We start from the raw sequence: 21,092 nt of genomic DNA, 5'->3' as shown, positions 1-21,092 counted from the left end.
ATTAAGATATACCAAGAAGGCCACATTTGGAGTATTGCGTCCAGTTTTGGGCCCCCCACTACAGAAAGGATGTGGACAAATTGGAGAGTCCAGCGGAGGGCAACGAAAATGATCAGGGGGCTGGGGCACATGACTTACAAGGAGAGGCTGAGGGAACTGGGCTTGTTTAGTCTGCAGAAGAGAGGAGTGAGGGGGGATTTGATAGCAGCCTTCAACTACCTGAAGGGGGTTCCAAAGTGGATGGAGCTCGGCTGTTCTCAGTGGTGGCAGCTGACAGAACAAGGAGCAATGGTCTCAAGTTGCAGTGGGGCAGGTCAAGGCTGGATATTAGGAAACACTATTTCACTAGGACAGTGTTGAAGGACTGGAATGGGTTACCTAGGGAGGTGGTGGAATCTCCATCCTTAGAGATTTTTAAGGCCCAGCTTGAGAACACTCTGGCTGGGATGATTTAGTTGGGGTTGGTCCTGCTTTGAGCAGGGGTGTCATAAATATAAAGGGAAGGGTAAACCCCTTTAAAATCCCTCCTGGCTAGAGGAAAAATCCTCTCATCTGTAAAGGGTTAAGAAGCTAGGATAACCTCGCTGGCACCTGACCAAAATGACCAATGAGGAGACAAGATACTTTCAAAAGCTGGGAGGAGGGAGAAAATCAAAGGGTCTGGGTCTGTCTGTGTGATGCTTTTGCCAGGGACAGAACAGGAATGGAGTCTTAGAATTTAGTAAGTAATCTAGCTAGATATGCGTTAGATTATGATTTCTTTAAATGGCCGAGAAATTAAGTTGTGCTGAATAGAATGACTATTCCTGTCCGTGTGTCTTTTTTGTAACTTAAGGTTTTGCCTAGAGGGCTACTCTATGTTTTGAATCTAATTACCCTGTAAGGTATTTACCATCCTGATTTTACAGAGATGATTCTTTTTTACTTCTATTAAAAGTCTTCTTGTAAGGAAACTGAATGCTTTTTTCATTGTTCTAAGATCCAAGGGTTTGGGTCTGTGGTCACCTATGCAAATTGGTGAGGATTTTTACCAAACCTTCCCCAGGAAGTGGGGTGCAAGGGTTGGGAGGATTTTGGGGGGAAAGACGTTTCCAAACAACGTTTTCCCAATAAACCCAGATAAACGTTTGGTGGTGGCAGTGGAAGTCCAAGGGCAAAGGGTAAAATAGTTTGTACCTTGGGGAAGTTTTAACCTAAGCTGGCAAAAGTAAGCTTAGGTGGTTTTCATGCAGGTCCCCACATCTGTACCCTAGAGTTCAGAGTGGGGAAGGAATCTTGACAAGGGGATTGAACTAGATGACCTCCTGAGGTCTCTTCCAACCTTAATCTTCTATGATTCTATTATTCTAAGTGTGTAGGAGAAAAAGCAGGAAGAGATTTCAGAGTTATTGTCTCTGATACCTTTGCTTTAATAGCAAGGATCTGCTACTTCTCTTTAAACATATATGTATTTTATTGCTCATAAAATTTGGAAAAATAAACAACCTCTCTCTCTCACTCCATATATTCATCTCATTCTGTCTATATATCTCTGTAATTCTCCAGCTTTTCATTTTTCTACAGGCACATTCTTCCTTCTGGATAAAAATGACTCTCTAATTTCTCTCTTGATGAGTTTTCATTTTTATTTCCCTTACATTTCTTTATATGGGGTTGGATTCTGATCTCAGTTGCACTTTTGTAAATCCATATGAAGCTGATGCAATTTACCCTGGAGTAACCGAGATCAGGAAACAGCCTGTGATGTGTGTTTAGGGGTTTTTTTGTGCATCTTTGTCTGTTTCTCAGCTCCATCTATCAAATGGTGCAAATTTTTCTTTGAATCTACTGTGCTAGAGGACAGCTGGATAGACCTTCAGACAAACCACAGCCTCTTTGGTGTTTCAGTTTGTGTCTTACGGGGTATATCTATACTACATCTGGGCAATGTAATTCACTGCTCTGGTAGACCTACACACACTAGCTTTGATTGAGCTATTGTGCTAAAAATTGCAGTGTAGCCTCAGTGGCACAGCCTAGCTGTCCGAGCCCGATCCCATCGGCAGTCCCAGGTACGTACACAGGTGGCTATCCCAAGCCGCTGCCTCTAGTGCCATGTTCTCACTGCTCATTTTCTCCTGCTAACTTGATCAAAGCTAGTCCATGTGTGTCTATCCAAGCTGGGAATTACACTTCCCCGCTGCAGGGGAGTCGTACCCGCGGTTGAACTCTAAACATCTTTCATTTCCAATCTATTGATTTTTTGTCATATCTTCTAGATTTGTTGATGTGACACTGATGTGATAAAGATACTTCAAAATCCGAACTTAAAAGTCTCTATTTAGAGTTCAAGAGAGCTTATGGGTCTCAGATGGGACATTTCTGTAGTTCAATAGGGTTCCATGCTCTTGGTTCACCTATATTGGAAGCTCAACTTCTTAATGATATGAGTCTTCCTCTGTTTATCCTTGCAACAAAGCCCGTTGCCAATTGTGCCCACATATCTATTCAGGGGACATCATCACAGGGCCTAATAACATCAGCCACACTATCAGAGGCTCGTTCACCTGCACATCCACCAATGTGATATATGCCATCATGTGCCAGCAATGCCCCTCTGCCATGTACATTGGTCAAACTGGACAGTCTCTACGTAAAAGAATAAATGGACACAAATCAGATGTCAAGAATTATAACATTCATAAACCAGTCGGAGAACACGTACTCCTTTTCTTTTTTCAATCTCTCTGGTCACGCAATCACAGACATGAAGGTCGCTATCTTAAAACAAAAAAACTTCAAATCCAGACTCCAGCGAGAAACTGCTGAATTGGAATTCATTTGCAAATTGGATACTATTAATTTAGACTTAAATAGAGACTGGGAGTGGCTAAGTCATTATGCAAGGTAGCCTGTTTCCTCTTGTTTTTTCCTACCCCCCCCCCCCAGATGTTCTGGTTTAACTTGGATTTAAACTTTGAGAGTGGTCAGTTTGGATGAGCTATTACCAGCAGGAGAGGGAGTTTGTGTGTGTATGGGGGTGGGGGGGATGTGAGAAAACCTAGATTTGTGCAGGAAATAGCCCGACTTGATTATGTAAAGAGTTATCACTTTGGATGGGCTAGCACCATCAGGAGAGTGAATTTGTGTGGGGGGGTGGAGGGTGAGAAAACCTGGATTTGTGCTGGAAATGGCCCACCTGATGATCACTTTAGATAAGCTATTACCAGCAGGACAGTGGGGTGGGAGGAGGTATTGTTTCATATTCTCTGTGTATATATAAAGTCTGCTGCAGTTTCCACGGTATGCATCCGATGAAGTGAGCTGTAGCTCACAAAAGCTCATGCTCAAATAAATTGGTTAGTCTCTAAGGTGCCACAAGTCCTCCTTTTCTTTTTGCGAATACAGACTAACACGGCTGTTACTCTGAAATCTGTTTATTGACAACTTCATTTTTCCAGTGGAGAGATGCAGTGGCATGAGGTTAACTACTCCAGCTTTCAACCATGTAACTGACAGCACAACCTCACTGCGTGTACTCCATCAAGATATAATGGTTTTTTGTTTCTAGATACATATTATGGAGAAAGCGGAAGGAAGAAATGAAACCCTGATCATGGAATTCATCCTCTTAGGATTTGGGAATGCCCCCGAACTGCAGACCCTTCTCTTTCTGCTGTTTCTAGTGATCTACATTGTGACTATGGTCGGGAACATCCTCATCATTATCCTAGTTGTGGCTGATCAGCACCTTCACACTCCCATGTACTTCTTCCTGGGGAACTTGGCCTGCTTGGAGATCTGCTACACCTCCACCATCCTGCCCAGGCTGCTGGCCAGTCTCCTGACTGGGGATGGAACCATTTCTGTTAAGTGCTGCCTTGTGCAAACATATTTTTTTGCTATCATAGCAACGACAGAAAATCTGCTGCTCGCAGCAATGTCTTACGATCGGTATTTAGCAATATGCAATCCACTCCGCTATGCTGCTCTGATGAATGGCAGGGTTTGTTTCCAGCTAGTGGCAGGGTCCTGGGTATATAGTTTTCTGGTCAATGGCACACTAAATTATTTCTTGTTCCCATTAACATTCTGTGGTTCCAAAGAAATTGACCATTTCTTTTGTGATTTTTCACCCATGATAAAGCTGTCTTGTGGTGACACCCAGACTCTGCAACTGGCGACATTTACTGTCTCTACCATTGGGACACTTGTGCCTTTGCTACTGACCCTGACATCCTACATGTATATCATCACCGCCATTCTGAGAATCCCTTCCACCACAGGGAGACAAAAGGCCTTTTCCACCTGCTCCTCCCACCTCACTGTGGTGACAATTTTATACATGAGCGTGATTACTGTCTATGTGTTTCCAACAAGCAACACTCCCAAGGTCCTACACAAAATATTCTCTCTCTTCTACACAGTCCTGACTCCCATGATCAACGCTGTTATCTACAGCCTGAGAAACAAGGAGGTCAAAGAGTCCCTGAGAAAAACTATTCTGAAACAGGTTGCTTTCAGAAACAGACATAGAAGCTTAAAGGAAAAAATTTAGTCTATAGTAAAATAGAGATGAACTGATACAGTTTCTTAGACATGGCCCATTTCATTCCTTCAGAAAAGGGTTACCCCTTATTGACCTTTCTTTCTTTCTTTCTTTCTTTCTTTCTTTCTTTCTTTCTTTCTGTGACTCTGCTACATTTTGAGCATTCATCTTTCATACAATTAATGCACATTTCTTTATACAAAACTTGATACTGTAAGAGACATTCTTTTTGAAAAGACAAACGTTTCAGTAGAGCACTCTGCTTCAGTCATCCGTACAAGAACACTACGGCTCAAATTCTGCAAGGAGCTTAATATCTTTTGAGTGCTTCTGGGTCTCTTCCACACACCACTGATGCCAATGACATTAATTCTCCAGTGATTAGGATCATCTCTTGTCAATTATGCGTCTGAAAAGTAGGTAAACAATGTTGCCGGTGCTGTGACTTAAGAGCTTTGATTAGGTAGTATTCTCTGCAGATCTATAGCTGGGTAAACAAAACATGAAAGTCTGTGGAGGGTTGGGAGTCTCAGTGTCCTGTCATGTAAAATGTCCTGCCTATTCATCCATCTTTGCATGGTGAAGGCAACATTAACATATCTATTTCTATATTGATACGGACACCAATATAGACATCAATACATATATATAAAATGCTAACAGAAAATGTCTGGCCAAAATTTTCAAAGCTCATAAGACCTGATTTCCCTCCCCCACCCAAATAAAAAGAAATGAATGAATTAAAACGAACGGGAAATGAGCACCCAAAAGCACTAGGCAACTTTACCAATCTCAGCCTAAATAGTGTCACATGGGCCTCCCTTGCCACACACGGTAACACCCTATACACATATAAATATTTACCACCAAGGTTTGACCAAAAAACTGAATTAAAGAATAAATTCTCACGGAGTCTTCCTGACTCTTTTTCCTGGTACTTTTTTCATAGTAAGTCTCAGGGCAGATCGGCACTAGGGGGAAAAGCTGATCCAAGCGACGCAATTTGAGTTACATTAGTAGCATAACTCAAGTCAACATAGCTTAGATCTACTTACCACAGGATCCACACTGCCCTGGGTTGATGGGAGAAACTGTCCCATCAAATCCTCTTAGGCTATGTCTACACTACTGCGGTAAGTCGACCTACGCTACGCAACTCCAGCTACTGACTGAAAATCTCCAGTCGACTTACCTTACTCTTCTCATCGGGGGTAGAGTACAGGGATCGACTGGAGAGCAATCTGCACTTGATTTGGTGGGTCTTTACTAGACTCGCTAAATCGACCACCAGTGGATCAGTCTCAGAGCTTCAGTCCCTGCCGTAGTGTAGACCTGCCCTTACTCATTCCGGTGGAGTACCGGAGTTGATGTCTGAGCGATCGGCAATTGATTTAGTGGGTCTTCAGTAGACCCGCTAAATCGACCCCCGGTGGATCGATCGCCACGGCGTCAATCCCGGCTGTAGTGGAGGCCATCATCATCACCACTAGCATCTCTCTTTCTCTTGGAAAAGAGAAAGGTTTTATTGTTTGTTTGTTTCCTTCTTTTGTGGAGAATTTCAGCTGAAAATGTTAAGTTTTCAGCAGTTTTTAGCTAAAAATGTTTGGTTCTTTGTTGCCAAAACCAAAATATATGGGAGGGTGGGGACGGACTGCTGAGAAGCTCCTCAGCTGTGATTGGGCGCACGGGTCAGGTCCCATGGTCTCTCACCCACCACATTTCAGTTTCAAAGTTCACATCTTTTTATTTATTTATTTATTTACCTCTCTTCATTTCTTTTCCTTTGAGATTCAGAATAGGTGTCTAGTTTTCCTCTGAGGGCGACATGTGTTGCGTTGTCGGTTGCTGCTCCATGGGGGGGTGGAACGATCACGGAGGGAAGTAGCAGCAGTTTCGTCACATGGAAGGAACACGGGTGTTTATTCCATCTGGGATCATAAATGAGCTAGTCCCTTTCCCTTCCCTCTCATCTCAAGTGCCCATCGCGGGCCAATAGTACTTGCTACCCTTCTCGTATGGGGGATGGACAATGCATCAAAAGAGACATTAACATTGTGTGGGAATGGATGCAGGACAAAATGATACAATTAAGGCAGTTGTCAAGGTTCCTCCCCCACTCTGAACTCTAGGGTACAGATGTGGGGACCTGCATGAAAAACCTCCTAAGCTTATCTTTACCAGCTTAGGTCAAAACTTCCCCAAGGTACAAAATATTCCACCCGTTGTCCTTGGACTGGCCGCTACCACCACCAAACTAATACTGGTTACTGGTTACTGGGGAAGAGCTGTTTGGATGCGTCCTTCCCCCCAAAATACTTCCCAAAACCTTGCACCCCACTTCCTGGACAAGGTTTGGTAAAAAGCCTCACCAATTTGCCTAGGTGACTACAGACCCAGACCCTTGGATCTTAAGAACAATGAACAATCCTCCCAACACTTGCACCCCCCCTTTCCTGGGAAATGTTGGATAAAAAGCCTCACCAATTTGCATAGGTGACCACAGACCCAAACCCTTGGATCTGAGAACAATGAAAAAGCATTCCGTTTTCTTACAAGAAGACTTTTAATAAAAATAGAAGTAAATAGAAATAAAGAAATCCCCCCTGTAAAATCAGGATGGTAGATATCTTGCAGGGTAATTTAGATTCAAAAACATAGAGAACCCCTCTAGGCAAAACCTTAAGTTACAAAAAAGATACACAGACAGAAATAGTTATTGTATTCAGCACAATTCTTTTCTCAGCCATTTAAAGAAATCATAATCTAACACATACCTAGCTAGATTACTTACTAAAAGTTCTAAGACTCCATTCCTGGTCTATCCCCGACAAAGACCAGCATATAAACAGACACACAGACCCTTTGTTTCTCTCCCTCCTCCCAGCTTTTGAAAGTATCTTGTCTCCTCATTGGTCATTTTGGTCAGGTGCCAGCGAGGTTACCTTTAGCTTCTTAACCCTTTACAGGTGAGAGGAGCTTTCCCCTGGCCAGGAAGGATTTCAAAGGGGTTTACCCTTTCCTTTATATTTATGACAGCAGTTCAGGGGACACCATCACAGGGCCTAATAACATCAGCCACACTATCAGAGGCTCGTTCACCTGCACATCCATCAATGTGATATATGCCATCATGTGCCAGCAATGCCCCTCTGCCATGTACATTGGTCAAACTGGACAGTCTCTACGTAAAAGAATAAATGGACACAAATCAGATGTCAAGAATTATAACATTCATAAACCAGTCGGAGAACACTTCAATCTCTCTGGTCACGCAATCACAGGCATGAAGGTCGCTATCTTAAAACAAAAAAACTTCAAATCCAGACTCCAGCGAGAAACTGCTGAATTGGAATTCATTTGCAAATTGGATACTATTAATTTAGGCTTAAATAGAGACTGGGAGTGGCTAAGTCATTATGCAAGGTAGACTATTTCCCCTTGTTTTTTCCTACCCCCCCCCCCCCAGATGTTCTGGTTTAACTTGGATTTAAACTTTGAGAGTGGTCAGTTTGGATGAGCTATTACCAGCAGGAGAGTGAGTTTGTGTGTGTATGGGGGTGGGGGGGTGAGAAAACCTGGATTTGTGCTGGAAATGGCCCACCTTGATTATCATGCACATTTTAGGGAGAGTGGTCACTTTGGATGAGCTATTACCAGCAGGATAGTGAGTTTGTGTGTGGTTTTTGGGAGGGGGGTGAGGAGGTGAGAGAACCTGGATTTGTGCAGGAAATGGCCCAACTTGATTATCATGCACATTGTGTAGAGAGTTGTCACTTTGGATGGGCTAGCACCAGCAGGAGAGTGAATTTGTGTGCGGGAGTGGAGGGTGAGAAAACCTGGATTTGTGCTGGAAATGGCCCAACTTGATGATCACTTTAGATAAGCTATTACCAGCAGGACAGTGGGGTGGGAGGAGGTATTGTTTCATATTCTCTGCATGTATATAAAGTCTGCTGCAGTTTCCACGGTATGCATCGATGAAGTGAGCTGTAGCTCACGAAAGCTCATGCTCAAATAAATTGGTTAGTCTCTAAGGTGCCACAAGTCCTCCTTTTCTTTTTGCGAATACAGACTAACACGGCTGTTACTCTGAAACCTTCCATATATAGATTCTGAGTTAGGTAGGTTAAAGGAATCAGGATAGAAAATAGTCTTGTTGGACCATATCCTGATGCAAGAATCCAGAGTCCAAAGGTTGATGTCTGAAATTCAAGCTGCCCCCCTCATCCCCCGACTGGTGCCTCATCTTAGAGGTGGAAAACTTCCTTTGTCATTTTCTAAAGTTTAATATCTGTTAATGTCTGTTCATCAGATTTGGAGATGGAAACCAATGTGATTACTTTTGAGGTCATTTTGGGAGTGATTTTAAAAAGGTATCGGGAGCCTAGTTGGATTTTTCAACAGCATTCTCTAGTTTTTCTTTAGTTTTTGGTGCCTTAGGGTGTTTCTGAAAATCCCCCTATGCACGTAAATACCTTTAAAAATGGCTATTTTTTGTTAACTGAAATCAGAACTTTGCTATGTGTGTATATATGTCAGTTTAACTTTTTAAATAAAAATAATTGGTATAAAATAAAAATTAATGTATAATAATGTGTATACATAATATGATAAAATAAACCAAAATAAAATATCATCACTTTTACATGGCCTTCACTCAGTGTTTTGAATACATTATATCCTTGCCAACATTTGTTTCATTTCAAATTACTTTTTTTCAAAAATGAAAATTTCACTAAAATTGTTTTTTTTTTAATTTTCCCCCCAAATTTGTTTAACAAAAAGTATTTTTCAGTGCGTCAGAAGTGTAATCTCATTTTAGCAGCCCCTTTGTTCTCTAATATATCAGGACTCCCATTGGATGGGTTTAAGTTTGGGGTTTTCTTTCATTCTTTCACTGAATACCCAAAAATGAAAACATTTTGGTTATCCAGTTTTCCAAAATTCCATATTTTCATGGACAATTTTGATGTTTCCCTTTCAACATTTTTCATCCAGTGCTTGCTACAGTAAAATGTCTGTCATATATGATTGCTGAGAAAATGAATTAATTGTTGATTTTAATAAATCATTTTGACGGAAAAAGGAATGTTTTATGGCTCCAACTCAGGATAGACTTTAAGGATGTGCTTAACTTTAAATATGTGCTTTAAGTCCTTTCTAAGCAAATTCAGTGACTATTTAAATCAAGAGGAGTTTTGCTAAGATTTCACCCATTAACTCCAACAGGACTTCAGAACATGATTAAAGTCAAGTCCATAGTAAGTTGTGTCTTGAATGTAATCATGATTTTTTTTTAAATCAGGATCTATGTACTTTATGCTAATTATCTTATTTTCTTCTCCTAACGGGATAATGCTAAAGACACTGAATAGACAATGATAACTTCTCTGAGTAATTTTTAAACCAGCCTAGCAAAGATTTTATATTGTTTAGGTTGGTTTAAAAACTTTAAAGCAATTATTTTGTTCTCTATTGAATTCTATAGGCTTTTAGAGTTTTGTTTTTTAAGAGAAACTTTACTAGTGTTATCTCTAGGCTTTTAGTTTAAATGTTCAGGGGCTTTTTATTTATTTTATTAGTGATTGCTCGTTACGGAATCATTTATAATTATTAAGATGCAGAGGAAATTTCATTATAAGCCGTAAAATGGGATTCTCAAATGGGGCCCTAAAAAATTTAGGCTCGCTACTGATACAGAAATTAAATGGGAATTAGGGGTAAAATTTTCAAAAGCACCCCTAAGCAGCTTAACATTCTAAATCCCATTTTCAAAAGTCACCTAGGCACTTAGACACACATTTTAAGGGTATGTAGGGTGCCTAGTGTGGTTTTCAAAAGCACCTATATCCCTAACATCTATTGATTTAAAATACCTTTATAATAATATTATAATTATATATAATATAATACCTCAATACCTTTAAAATTCTGGCCCTTAGCCTAAGTCTTATTGACAGTCAATAGTACTAAGGTTCCTAAGTCCATTGGGCTATTTAAAAAATTGAGTGTAAAGTAGATGCAAAAATATTACCATTGCTGCTGGAGAATAAAAACATCCAGTCTGGAATTTCCCCCCACAACTTTTAAATCCCTTTGCAAAGGAAGGAGAGAGCAAGGCTCATATACCCATATAGAATTCAGTGCTTTCTGTCTGGATGTTTTGACTGGAAGGACTGTCAAAATATTATTTTAGACTGATACAATTTCAGTCTTGAAAGCAAATTAGATGCCATTGATATTATTTTTACTAATATGCATTTGTGCTGGGCTAATAAAATGTTGTGCATATTGAAACTGAGAGAGAGAGAGAGAGAGAGAGAGAGAGAGAGAGAGATCAGCTGCTTTAAGAAATTTTTGTAAACACAAGATGATCTGGACAATGAATAAAATAAACAACAATATTTTTCCCACCAGTACAACCAAACATATATTTGTGTTTCATGGTGTTCACATCAGGTATCCCCATCAGAGCTAATTCTGTGGCTGAATTTTAGAAAGAACAGAACATTTGTATGATCTGTTATAATATTTTCTGCAATTCCAGCTGTGCCTCTGATAGTGATGTATCCTGTGGAATCCCTGCATTTGAAGAACACTTCCTTGTCAGGTTAAAAAGTGAAACATCAGTGAACCAGATTAGACTGTATTTTATTTTATTTTACTTGGGGCTGTGCTGTGATATTAATTCCTGGCATCAGAAGTGTAATCTCATTTTAGCAGCCCCTTTGTTCTCTAATATATCAGGACTCCCATTGGATGGGTTTAATCCTCCATCCCCATGGAAATTTTTGATTTTTCATTGAAAAAGCCAAAACCTGAAAATTGTTTCTTTGGTGGAGGGTGGATGTTCTGGGATTTTCAGCAACTGAATGCAAGCATATTTGTCAATGTACTAAATAGTTTCAACCAAAGGCTGCTCAAAACTGAAACATGTTCATATTTTAAAAAAAAAAAACGTTTGGGGTTTACAGATTTCAGACGAAATTTGGTGAAAATCATATACTTTCCATGAAGACTTTCAGTTACTCCAAACCCCAGTATTCCATTACAAAATCTTAATCAGTCCTAATCCAAAGGGAAATGAAGTCGTTTTCTGATTTTTTGAAGTGTAGTGGAGTTTCCAGAGACACACAGTTTTTCTTTGCTCTGTTAGTGAAGAAGATAGGTACTCACATCTTAAATAACATATCACAGTAGTCCTGATACCAAGCAACCTGGACAATTTCCTGGAGGCTTGATCAAGTAACAGAAAATTATAGAATTGTAGGGCTGGAAGGGAGCTCAAGAAGTTATCAAGTCCGGGCCACCTGGAAACCAAGGAAACCTGGACCATCCCTGAGAGCTATTTGTCTAACCTTTTCTTAACCATCTCTAATGATGGGGATTCTATGAAGAGAGGGCATAGATTTTTGAACATTTCTGCAATTAAACTGATGACATTTCAGTTCACTGCGATATTCAACTTATATTGTTAGTTTTCATCTAGTTCGATGATGAATTGACTTAAAAGTTGAGTTTATCTTTAAAATATATTAACAAATTTGCTTAATTTCCCCTAGATACATCCCAGGGCAAATGCTAACTGTAGAAATCAAACGTCCATTGAGGAATTTGTCCTCCTGGGATTTGGGAATCTCCCTGAACTTCAGATTCTTCTCTGCTTCCTGTTTCTAGTGATCTACATGGTGACCATGGCTGGAAATATCCTCATTGTTGTGCTAGATGTGGCTGATCAGCACCTTCACACCCCTATGTACTTCCTCCTGGGGAACTTGTCCTGCTTGGAGATCTGCTACACCTCCAGCATCCTGCCCTGGGTGCTGGCCAGTCTCCTCATGGGGGACAGAACCATTTCTGTTAGTGGCTGCATGACACAATTTTATTGTTTTGGTATCCTAGCAGCCACAGAATACTATCTGCTAGCAGTGATGTCTTACGATTGGTATCTAGTGATCTGCAATCCACTCTGTTATGCCACTCTGATGAACGGCAGTGTTTGTTTCCAGCTAGCGGCTTGTTCCTGGACAAGTGGCTTTCTGAGCAGTACCATAGTAATCATTTTAATGACTAAAATAAAGTTTTGTGGCTCCAACGAAATTGACTATTTCTTTTGTGATTCCTCACCCATCATAAAACTAGCCTCAGGTCCCAGACTGCTATGGAGACACAAATGTCTACACACACACATCTTAGTGACTTCACATTTCCTCCAGCACAGTGAATTTACAAGCCAAAAACCAAAGAAAACCTAACGTATTTTCTAGCTAGATTACTTACTAACTTTACAGGAGTTGGAGAGCTTGCATCCTTGATCTGTTCCCAGAAAAGGTATCACACAGACAGACAAAAACCTTTTTCCCCCCCTCCAGATTTGAAAGTATCTTGTCCCCTCATTGGTCATTTTGGGTCAAGTGCCAGCGAGGTTACCTTAGCTTCTTAATCCTTCACAGGTGAATGGACTTTGCCTCTGGCCAGGAGGGATTTTATAGCACTGTATACAGAAAGGTGGTTACCCTTCCCTTTATATTTATGACAGACTCATTAAAGACTGAGGCAAAGTATTTGTTTAGATATCGGGCCATGCCTAGATTATCCTTAACCTCCACTCCATCCTCAGTGTTTAGCGATCCCACTTCTTCTTTCTTTTTTTTTCCTTCCTATTTATATGGCTATAGAACCTTTTACTATTGGTGTTAATTCCTTTCGCAAGGTTCAACTCTACATGGCTTTTGACCTTTCTCACTTTATCCCTACATGTTCTGACCTCAATAAGGTAGCTTTCCTTGCTAATCCCTCCCATCTTCCACTACTTGTAGGCTTTCTTCTTTTTCTTAATCACCTCTCTGAGATGCTTGCTCATCCAGCTTGGTCTACAACTCCTGCCTGTGAATTATTTCCCCTTTCTTGGGATGCAGGCTTTTGATAGTTTCTGAAACTATGACGTGAAGTAATTCCAGGCCTCCTCCACCTTTAGATCCACAAGTTCTTCAGTCCAATCCACTTCCCTAACTAATTTCCTTAATTTTTTAAAGTTAGCTCTTTTGAAATAAAATACCCTAGTCACAGATCTATTTTTGTTTATTCTTCCATTTAGGATGAACTGAATTAGCTCATGATCGCTCGAACCAAGGTTGTCCCCTACAACCATTTCTTCTATGAGGTCCTCACTACTCACCAAAACCAAATCTAAAATGGCATCCCCTCTTGTTAGTTTAGCAACTACTTGGTGAAAAGAAAAAGAGTATTTGTGGCACCTTAGAGAAAGAACACGGCAGGGGTATGCAGCAGGTACCCCAGAAGTATTCTGGCTCCCCACTCCTGGACAGACCATCTGCTGTTACTACTTGTCCATTTGAACTTCATACGTTCAGTCAGTCAATGAGCAATTCTGTTGACCATACCCAAATACAGCTTCATGACAACAATATAGGTCAATTCCCTTGTTGATGCCTCCAGTGGTTACTTCATACTCATTTGGGCTTTTCCCATCCTTTGCCGGTTACCATGGATTTCTCAGCACTCTTTACCATGCATAACCTTCTTTGGTGTCTGTCATAAATATAAAGGGAAGGCTAACCCACCTTTAAATCCCTCCTAGCCAGAGGGAAAAAAACCCTTTCACCTGTAAAGGGTTAAGAAGCTAAAGATAACCTCACTGGCACCTGACCAAAATGACCAATGAGGAGACAAAATACTTTCAAAGCTGGAGAGGGGAAACAAAGGGTTCGCCCTGTCTGTGTGTGTTTTTTGCCGGGATCAGAGAAGCAATGCAGGTCAGAACTCCTGTTAAGGGTTAATAAGCAATCTAGTTAGATATGCGTTAGATTCTGTTTTGTTTAAATGGCTGATAAAATAAGTTGTGCTAAATAGAATGTATATTCCTGTTTTTGTGTCTTTTTGTAACTTAAGGTTTTGCCTAGAGGGATTCTCTATGTTTTGAATCTGGTTACCCTGTAAGGTATTTACCATCCTGATTTTACAGAGGTGATTCTTTTACTTTTTCTTCAATTAAAATTCTTCTTTTAAGAACCTGATTGCTTTTTCATTGTTCTTAAGATCCAAGGGTTTGGGTCTGTGTTCACCTATGCAAATTGGTGAGGATTTTTATCAAGCCTTCCCCAGGGAAGGGGGTGTAGGGCTTGGGGAGGATTTTGGAGGGAAAGACGTTTCCAAGTGGGCTCTTTCCCGGTTATATTTTGTTAGACGCTTGGTGGTGGCAGCAATAAAGTCCAGGGACAAAAGGTAAAATAGTTTGTACCTTGGGGTAGTTTTAATCTAAGCTGGTAAAATAAGCTTGGGGGGGTTTTCATGCAGGTCCCCTCATCTGTACCCTAGAGTTCAGAGAGGGGAAGGAACCTTGACAGTGTCCATATTAACTCAGGCTACAGGCATCATACCCATAACTGTTTGCCAGCTAGCTCCAAACGAGCCACACCATTTTCTTCTTCCTTTGGGGTCCCGTGGACATGCCTTGACCCTCTTCTCCTCCTTTATTTCCCCATAGTGTTCCAAAAAGGGTACCCACTCTAGCTACAGGCTGCTCAGTTCTCACCTCTCTCAGGCAGAGACCAACATCTCCACTCCCTGCTGATCGAGGGTTTTCCGAGCTGCACAGCCTTCTGCTTACAGTGTGTTATTCCCAGCAAGCCAGACTGTCTAAACAAATTTGCATCCACACTTTGTTTTCTCTACAGAGACTATAAAGAGTGTAAATGTCCACAGGTACAGACCACAGAGCCCTTTTGAAGCAAGCACGTTTATTCTTAAGGTAAAAGCATTACAGAGAAACTGTATTAAAAATAAAATAATCTACACACATGATAATAAACTTACCAGACATAATCCTGCAACTCAATCCAAGGGCTCTGGTGGGAGTAAGTCCTTCAAAACCCACCAAGGCATTTTGCTGTGGTCACATCCAATCTTCCCCCTCGAGAAGTTACATACAATCCCGGCCCACAATAATGCATACATTTTGCATTTAATACAATGGACTGCAGAGAGATTTAAAGTGGATAAACACCAGGGAAGAAGATGCTACAAGACCATGTTGGCACAACACAAAATGGAGATAAACTGGCCATGATTAAATTCAGGCTGGAAATCAGAAGAAGTTTTGTAACCATCAGAGGAGTGAGGTTCTGGAGCAGCCTCCCCTATAAGAGCAGTAGCGGGGAACAACATAACTAGCTTTAAGATGGAGCTTGATAAATTTATGATAGGAATATAATGGGGTTGCCAGTGAAAGCTGTGGATTGGACCTGAAGACCCAAGAGGTGTCTTCTGGTCTCATGTCCTCTGTTCTTGTGACAAACATCAGGCTCACAACTAGGATATGAAGCTAAAATATTAAAATGTCAACACAGGCACGCTCCCTCTTCACAGGGAAATATGACCTAGACACTCCCAGCATCATCCGTGACAGCTTGTATGTAGTAAATTCTATCCCTGGACAATGTTCGGTAAGAACCCAATTTTCCTATTTAAAAATATCGTAGCAGGCTGTCTATACAAAGAAATCTGACTCTGAGTTTAGAGGTGTTAGTGCATAGAAAACACATTCTGTGGGCTATCAGCTGTGCTGGTTAATTCAATTTTTACTTTCCTGCATCTATTCCTTTGAAATAGAAATAAACACAGCAGCAGTAGGATAAGTAGGTTTGCAATTACAGTATTACTTCAAAATATTAGTGTTTCCCACCCCTGTTGAAAGGATGGTTTCCAATTAAGAGAGTCAGAAATTGTCCATCTGAATGTTTTATCATGTGAAAATTGGGTTCTCAACCAAACAGCAATTCTCAGAGAAAGTAGCTGATATCCTTGGGGGGGGGGGAGGGAGTCTATATTTCGTTGAAAAACTGAACCCACTCCTCTATTTTTTTTTCAACTTAAATTTTCAGTTTTCAGTAGTTTTTAGTGACACAGGTTTAGCTTTTGGTTGCCATATCCTGAAAAACATTTCAATTTGGGGGTGTCTGCTGCAAAATCAAACTTTTCTACTCGTTTTTTTTTTTCTGGCTGGCTCTAGATCTTTGAATAAATTGATAATAAAAACTTTAAAGAGTTCCACTTGTAATTTTTAAATGTGTCAGTACATTAAGTCCCTAATATATTTAATTGAAACAATAACTTACTGTGCTGTTCATTGCCGATTTTACTCCAGCTTGCTTTGTGTTTGATCCTCCAGCTCCAAGAGTCTGCTACTTATCAATCTATCTATGTCAGTGTCCCTACCATTGTATTATCTACATGTCAGAGGGACAGACTTCGAAGAATCCTTTCACCTGCACATTTCGAGACTGACCTGACAGAACTAGACTCAAAACTGTTGCTCTCTGCAGATGAGCCGTGTGTAGCTGAGTCTGATCGTCACAGACATTAGGAGACTCATGCTGCAGAAGACAATTTATCCACTTCTGTTTCCTAAGGGCTTGCTGGATTCACTCCCTGCAGCCCTGCACTTGTCAGAAGCAGTGGCCCAGAGGCAAAAGTGCATTGATTCATCGATGATTAAGGCAAAAGGGACTGCTATGCCGCTCTATTCTGACTGCTACCTAGCACAGGCCCTAGGATCTGCCCCGGGGTTCCCTGATTCCAGACCAGCTTCTGTTTTATCCATGAGGCAGATTTACAAAGATATTTAGGCAACTAAAGATGGAAACAGAAGACTAGTGGGATTTACAAAACTCCTAAATCCCATGGACATTCAATGGGAGTCAGGCCCCTAACCTGCTCAGGTTCTTTTGGGAATTCCACATAGAGACCATCTCCACGTTTAAGTGCATAAACTCCTGTATAAAGCTGGCCCTGTGTCTAACTTGTTAACTTTCCAGGCTTTTCTTTCTTTTCAGAAATACTAAACCTGGGATTTGCAACAGTGACTAAGGTATGCAAACCTGGGATGACGAACTGCCTTGGCATGCCTGGAACACTCCAGCCTACGGTGATATAAGTATAGCCTGGCAGCAGGGGCTAGAGAAAGGAGGTCAAAACACCTGGAACCCTTGTGATCTAAGCCTGATATGCAACTAAGTTACTTTCTATGCCCCAGTTTCCCCGCTTGTAACCTGAGGGATAAGCACTGAGACTGGATGCATACTTCATAAGGAATCATTTATTTAGGGCCCACTATTCAGTATGATTCAAGCCCTTAATTAATTTTCATAGATCTAGGTGAAATATTTGTTGCCTTATTTTTCAAAACAGAATTTGCCTGTTTCCCACAAGAATGTAGGAATTACCAGAGTCTAGTGCCCAGGGTCTCCCTGCGCCCAATGCCAAATGCTGCACCACCCAGAACAGCTGGAGTTGGTGTTGAGGAGCTGCTCTAAGTGCAGCCAGTGCAGGATCATTTGCCTGAGTCTGCAGAGAGCCTGAGACAATGGCTCCAACAGAGTGGAACTGCCCCAGGCTTGTCCATGGGTGTTCATCTCCCAGCCCCACTGCTCTCGAGAACCCTACCAACCCTACCCCAGCACAGGGTTCTGTGCGCAGGAGGCATGGAAGAGCACAATTGTCCGCAACCCCTCACCCACGCAGATACTGTCTGGCTGGGCAAGTGAGGACTGGGGGGGACCACTGCTGCTCCCTGCCTATCTGACGGCACCTGGCTGATCCCAAGGGTTGGGAAGTATTGCCTGATCTATGGATTGTATATTCATTATATTGATTACTTAAGAATTCTCAATTAAGATTTTGAGGTTTGCTAGGTTCTTGTCCCAAGAACAAGCGCAGTATTATTAAAATTACTGTTCAGTTGGGAACCCCGATGTGCACAGCTGAAAAACTCACACTTAGGAAAACACTTCTCTATTGGTAAGGATTTTATTAATACAGTTCTCATAGTCACCAAGCACGCCAAGTCAGAAAGGTAGATAGAGACAATACAGAATGCACATCTGGACAGCCATATACTCACACCATGCCTTACAGAGCAATCTGAAATGTTAGTTGTTATCTTCCTCATCACCATCACTTTCCTCATCACCATTGCCGTTGGCCATCATCCTGGCATCTCCCAAGGGATACATCTCTGCCTCTCCCCAGCACAGAGGCTGGGATACAATTGTTATAATATTTTACGCCAACACCACTATGCCTAATGCATATTCAGTAGGGGGTCCCCCCTCTTCCTTATTTGTGTTTCCTCAGCCTAATAATACTTTAGTATGTCAGTGATCTCAACTTATTATCGTATACATCAATTTGTTGCTATGGGACTCTTGTGGTCAGATATCTGCAGATGTTCCTATCTTAGAATATCTGAAAGTTGGCATCAGTTCATATTCCCCATGGTTACCTGATAGACCCTAAACATATTTTTTCCCAGTTCCCCAGTAATTCAGGGTCTCTGCTAGGCCATTTATCTATGTCAAAATGCATAGGCCTCTGTAGCTTTATGCTAACTGATTAAGCTTATTCTTTGCAGGATACAGGCCTGTCGGTTGCTGGTGTTACTGCTAAATAAAATAAAATGCTTGAGCTAGCTCTATGAGTCACCTGATACCTCTTCTAGGAAGGCAAAGGGGTCCAATTTCACTGGCCCACCCTCTCTTTGAGGGCCCCTCACCATTGTCATTTCATATGGGCCAGGGTCAAAGGGGCAGAGCCCCAAGCATGGCCCTGGAGTGTCTGAACCCAGCCTTGAGAGTTGGCAGAGATTTATGAGACTAAATATGCCTCTTTCCCCAGGCTCCTGGGAACAGCCCTGCTCAGAGCAGTGACTCCTGGTGGGACCAGCCCCAGCTGCTGTAGAGGGAGAGGCAGGGAGCACCCCCTCTCCCATGGACAATTCTGCAATGACCTTCATGTCAGGGAGTTTCCCAGTGATCTAGAGGCTGGGTGGAGACCTGCACCATGGCAGGTGTAATTCATTCTCTTATCTAACATAACCATGGAGGCTCTCATCATCCATGCCAATGTCTCACCGCTGAGCTCTTTGTCTAAGCGATACCTTGTGGCAGTGAGTTCCTCAGTTCAACTGTGTGCTCAGCTGTGCTGGGCAGAGGCAACCCTTGGACACTGCTCAGAACGGGTACTGGGCTAGTCAGAGGGAGGAGGAGAGTGAGAGAGGAAGGAAGTGAGGCCAGGGCTTGCCAATGGGCAGAAGAAATCTTGTTTGGAGATAGGAGTGGGGGGGAAGGAAGCAGGGGTGGGTGGCCTGTTCCATGGGCCTGGGACCAGGTCAAAGGAGTGGGACTGAGCAGAGGAGGGGACTAGTAGTCAGAGGGATTAAGCAGGGATCTCTGAGGAAGCTGGGTCAGGAACTCTGGGTGGAGAAATTAGCTCAATGATCCTCTCTTCCAATTAAAACCCAACAGTGATGTCATGGACAATGTCCAGATTCCCAATTGAAAGATTTATTCAGCAATGTTCTGATTTATGACATTTCAAAACATCGGTACTTTTGGCATTTTTGACCTGTTTAACATAAGATTACACTGAAATAAGAAAAAGAGGCTCATGTAAGGCACCTTAGCACATAACTGGTAGTACAAAAAATAAAGTTGAATTGAGCCAGTCTAGAAAGGACATTCACATTGTGATCTCTCTGCCTAATTTTGTGTAGAAGACAGAAATTATTGTCTTTGCTATCTCTCTCCCCCATGCGGCCCCCAAGGAAAGGACAGATGATCCATCCTCTTATGCTGAGTGTTAACAACAAAGAAAACAGCTGAACAGAAATATTCTTTCCAGATAAAATTATGAGACGCTTCATGGGACCTACATCCCAAAGGACTGTAACGAGGCATTAATATAGGACCTTGCATAGGAGCAAAGACAATTTATCACTCTTCTCACTTCTACATCACTCACTGACATGCCTCCTTTGTCAGAAGCAAATGAAGATGCATGTGAATCTGTTCAGGGACTTCATATTTTTTACCTATTTTATAATAATTCATGGGTTGCAAAGCAGGACAGACACCCTGGGAACTTCGCAGCAACAGCAAATCATTTATTTTTCCTGGTATGGTTTCATATGGTTTCATATTAGGGGCTCTGGGGGATTTTCAAAGGGGTATTGGAGCCCAAGTTTCATTGCATATTAACATGGATTGAAGTGGTTCTTGTTGATATTCCTGGATGCAAGGTTACTTAATTAAAGGGATAACTAATCACAGAGATCTGGATAGATAGATGGATGATGTGTTGCTTAGAGAGAGAAAAAGTGAATAAAATCTAGTTTTAAAATGCCATCATTATAATGAATTATATTTGCTAAGATTTTTTTCTTCCTGTACCAGATTCCAGGGTTTTCTTGCTCAAGTAAATAGCTCATTGTGACCTGGATTTTGCCTCAGTACTTTGCTTCAGTAATCAGTAGAACTTGTAAATATAATGGAAACTTGCGCTGATGATGAAGTTTACAAAAGTAGAAAGGAGATAAGGAGTCCATTCATCTCAGGGGTTATTGGCAAATTTTGACTTTTTAATGCAAAAAAAAAAAGTTCAAAATGGTTTGTCCAAAAAAATTAATTGGTCAATAAATACCCACTGCCTGCTGGAAAGCAGTCACATGGCACAATAAATACATAAATAAATAAACAAATAAAAATAA

At 41.4% G+C, this 21,092-nt stretch overlaps 1 protein-coding gene and 1 pseudogene across 1 annotated transcript; both read left to right on the top strand.

The window, feature by feature from the left end:
* The first annotated feature begins 3,559 nt into the window (after positions 1-3,559).
* On the top strand, positions 3,560-4,537 carry LOC125629854 (olfactory receptor 1M1). Its single transcript, XM_048835221.2, has one exon. The coding sequence runs from the start codon at positions 3,560-3,562 to the stop codon at positions 4,535-4,537; it is 978 nt and encodes a 325-aa protein (XP_048691178.1).
* Positions 4,538-12,222: 7,685 nt separating this feature from the next.
* The window catches only part of LOC125629835 (olfactory receptor 14A16-like), a 71,917-nt pseudogene continuing 63,047 nt past the window's right edge, over positions 12,223-21,092 (top strand).

The sequence above is a fragment of the Caretta caretta genome, chromosome 13 (assembly GCF_965140235.1).
Source record: "Caretta caretta isolate rCarCar2 chromosome 13, rCarCar1.hap1, whole genome shotgun sequence".
NCBI classification, from domain to species: domain Eukaryota; kingdom Metazoa; phylum Chordata; order Testudines; family Cheloniidae; genus Caretta; species Caretta caretta.
This window is presented reverse-complemented; position numbering and strand designations above follow the sequence as displayed.

Coding starts and splice junctions, on each gene's coding strand:
- LOC125629854 (XM_048835221.2), top strand. CDS start 3,560: ATGGAGAAAGCGGAAGGAAGAAATGAAACCCTGATCATGGAATTCATC.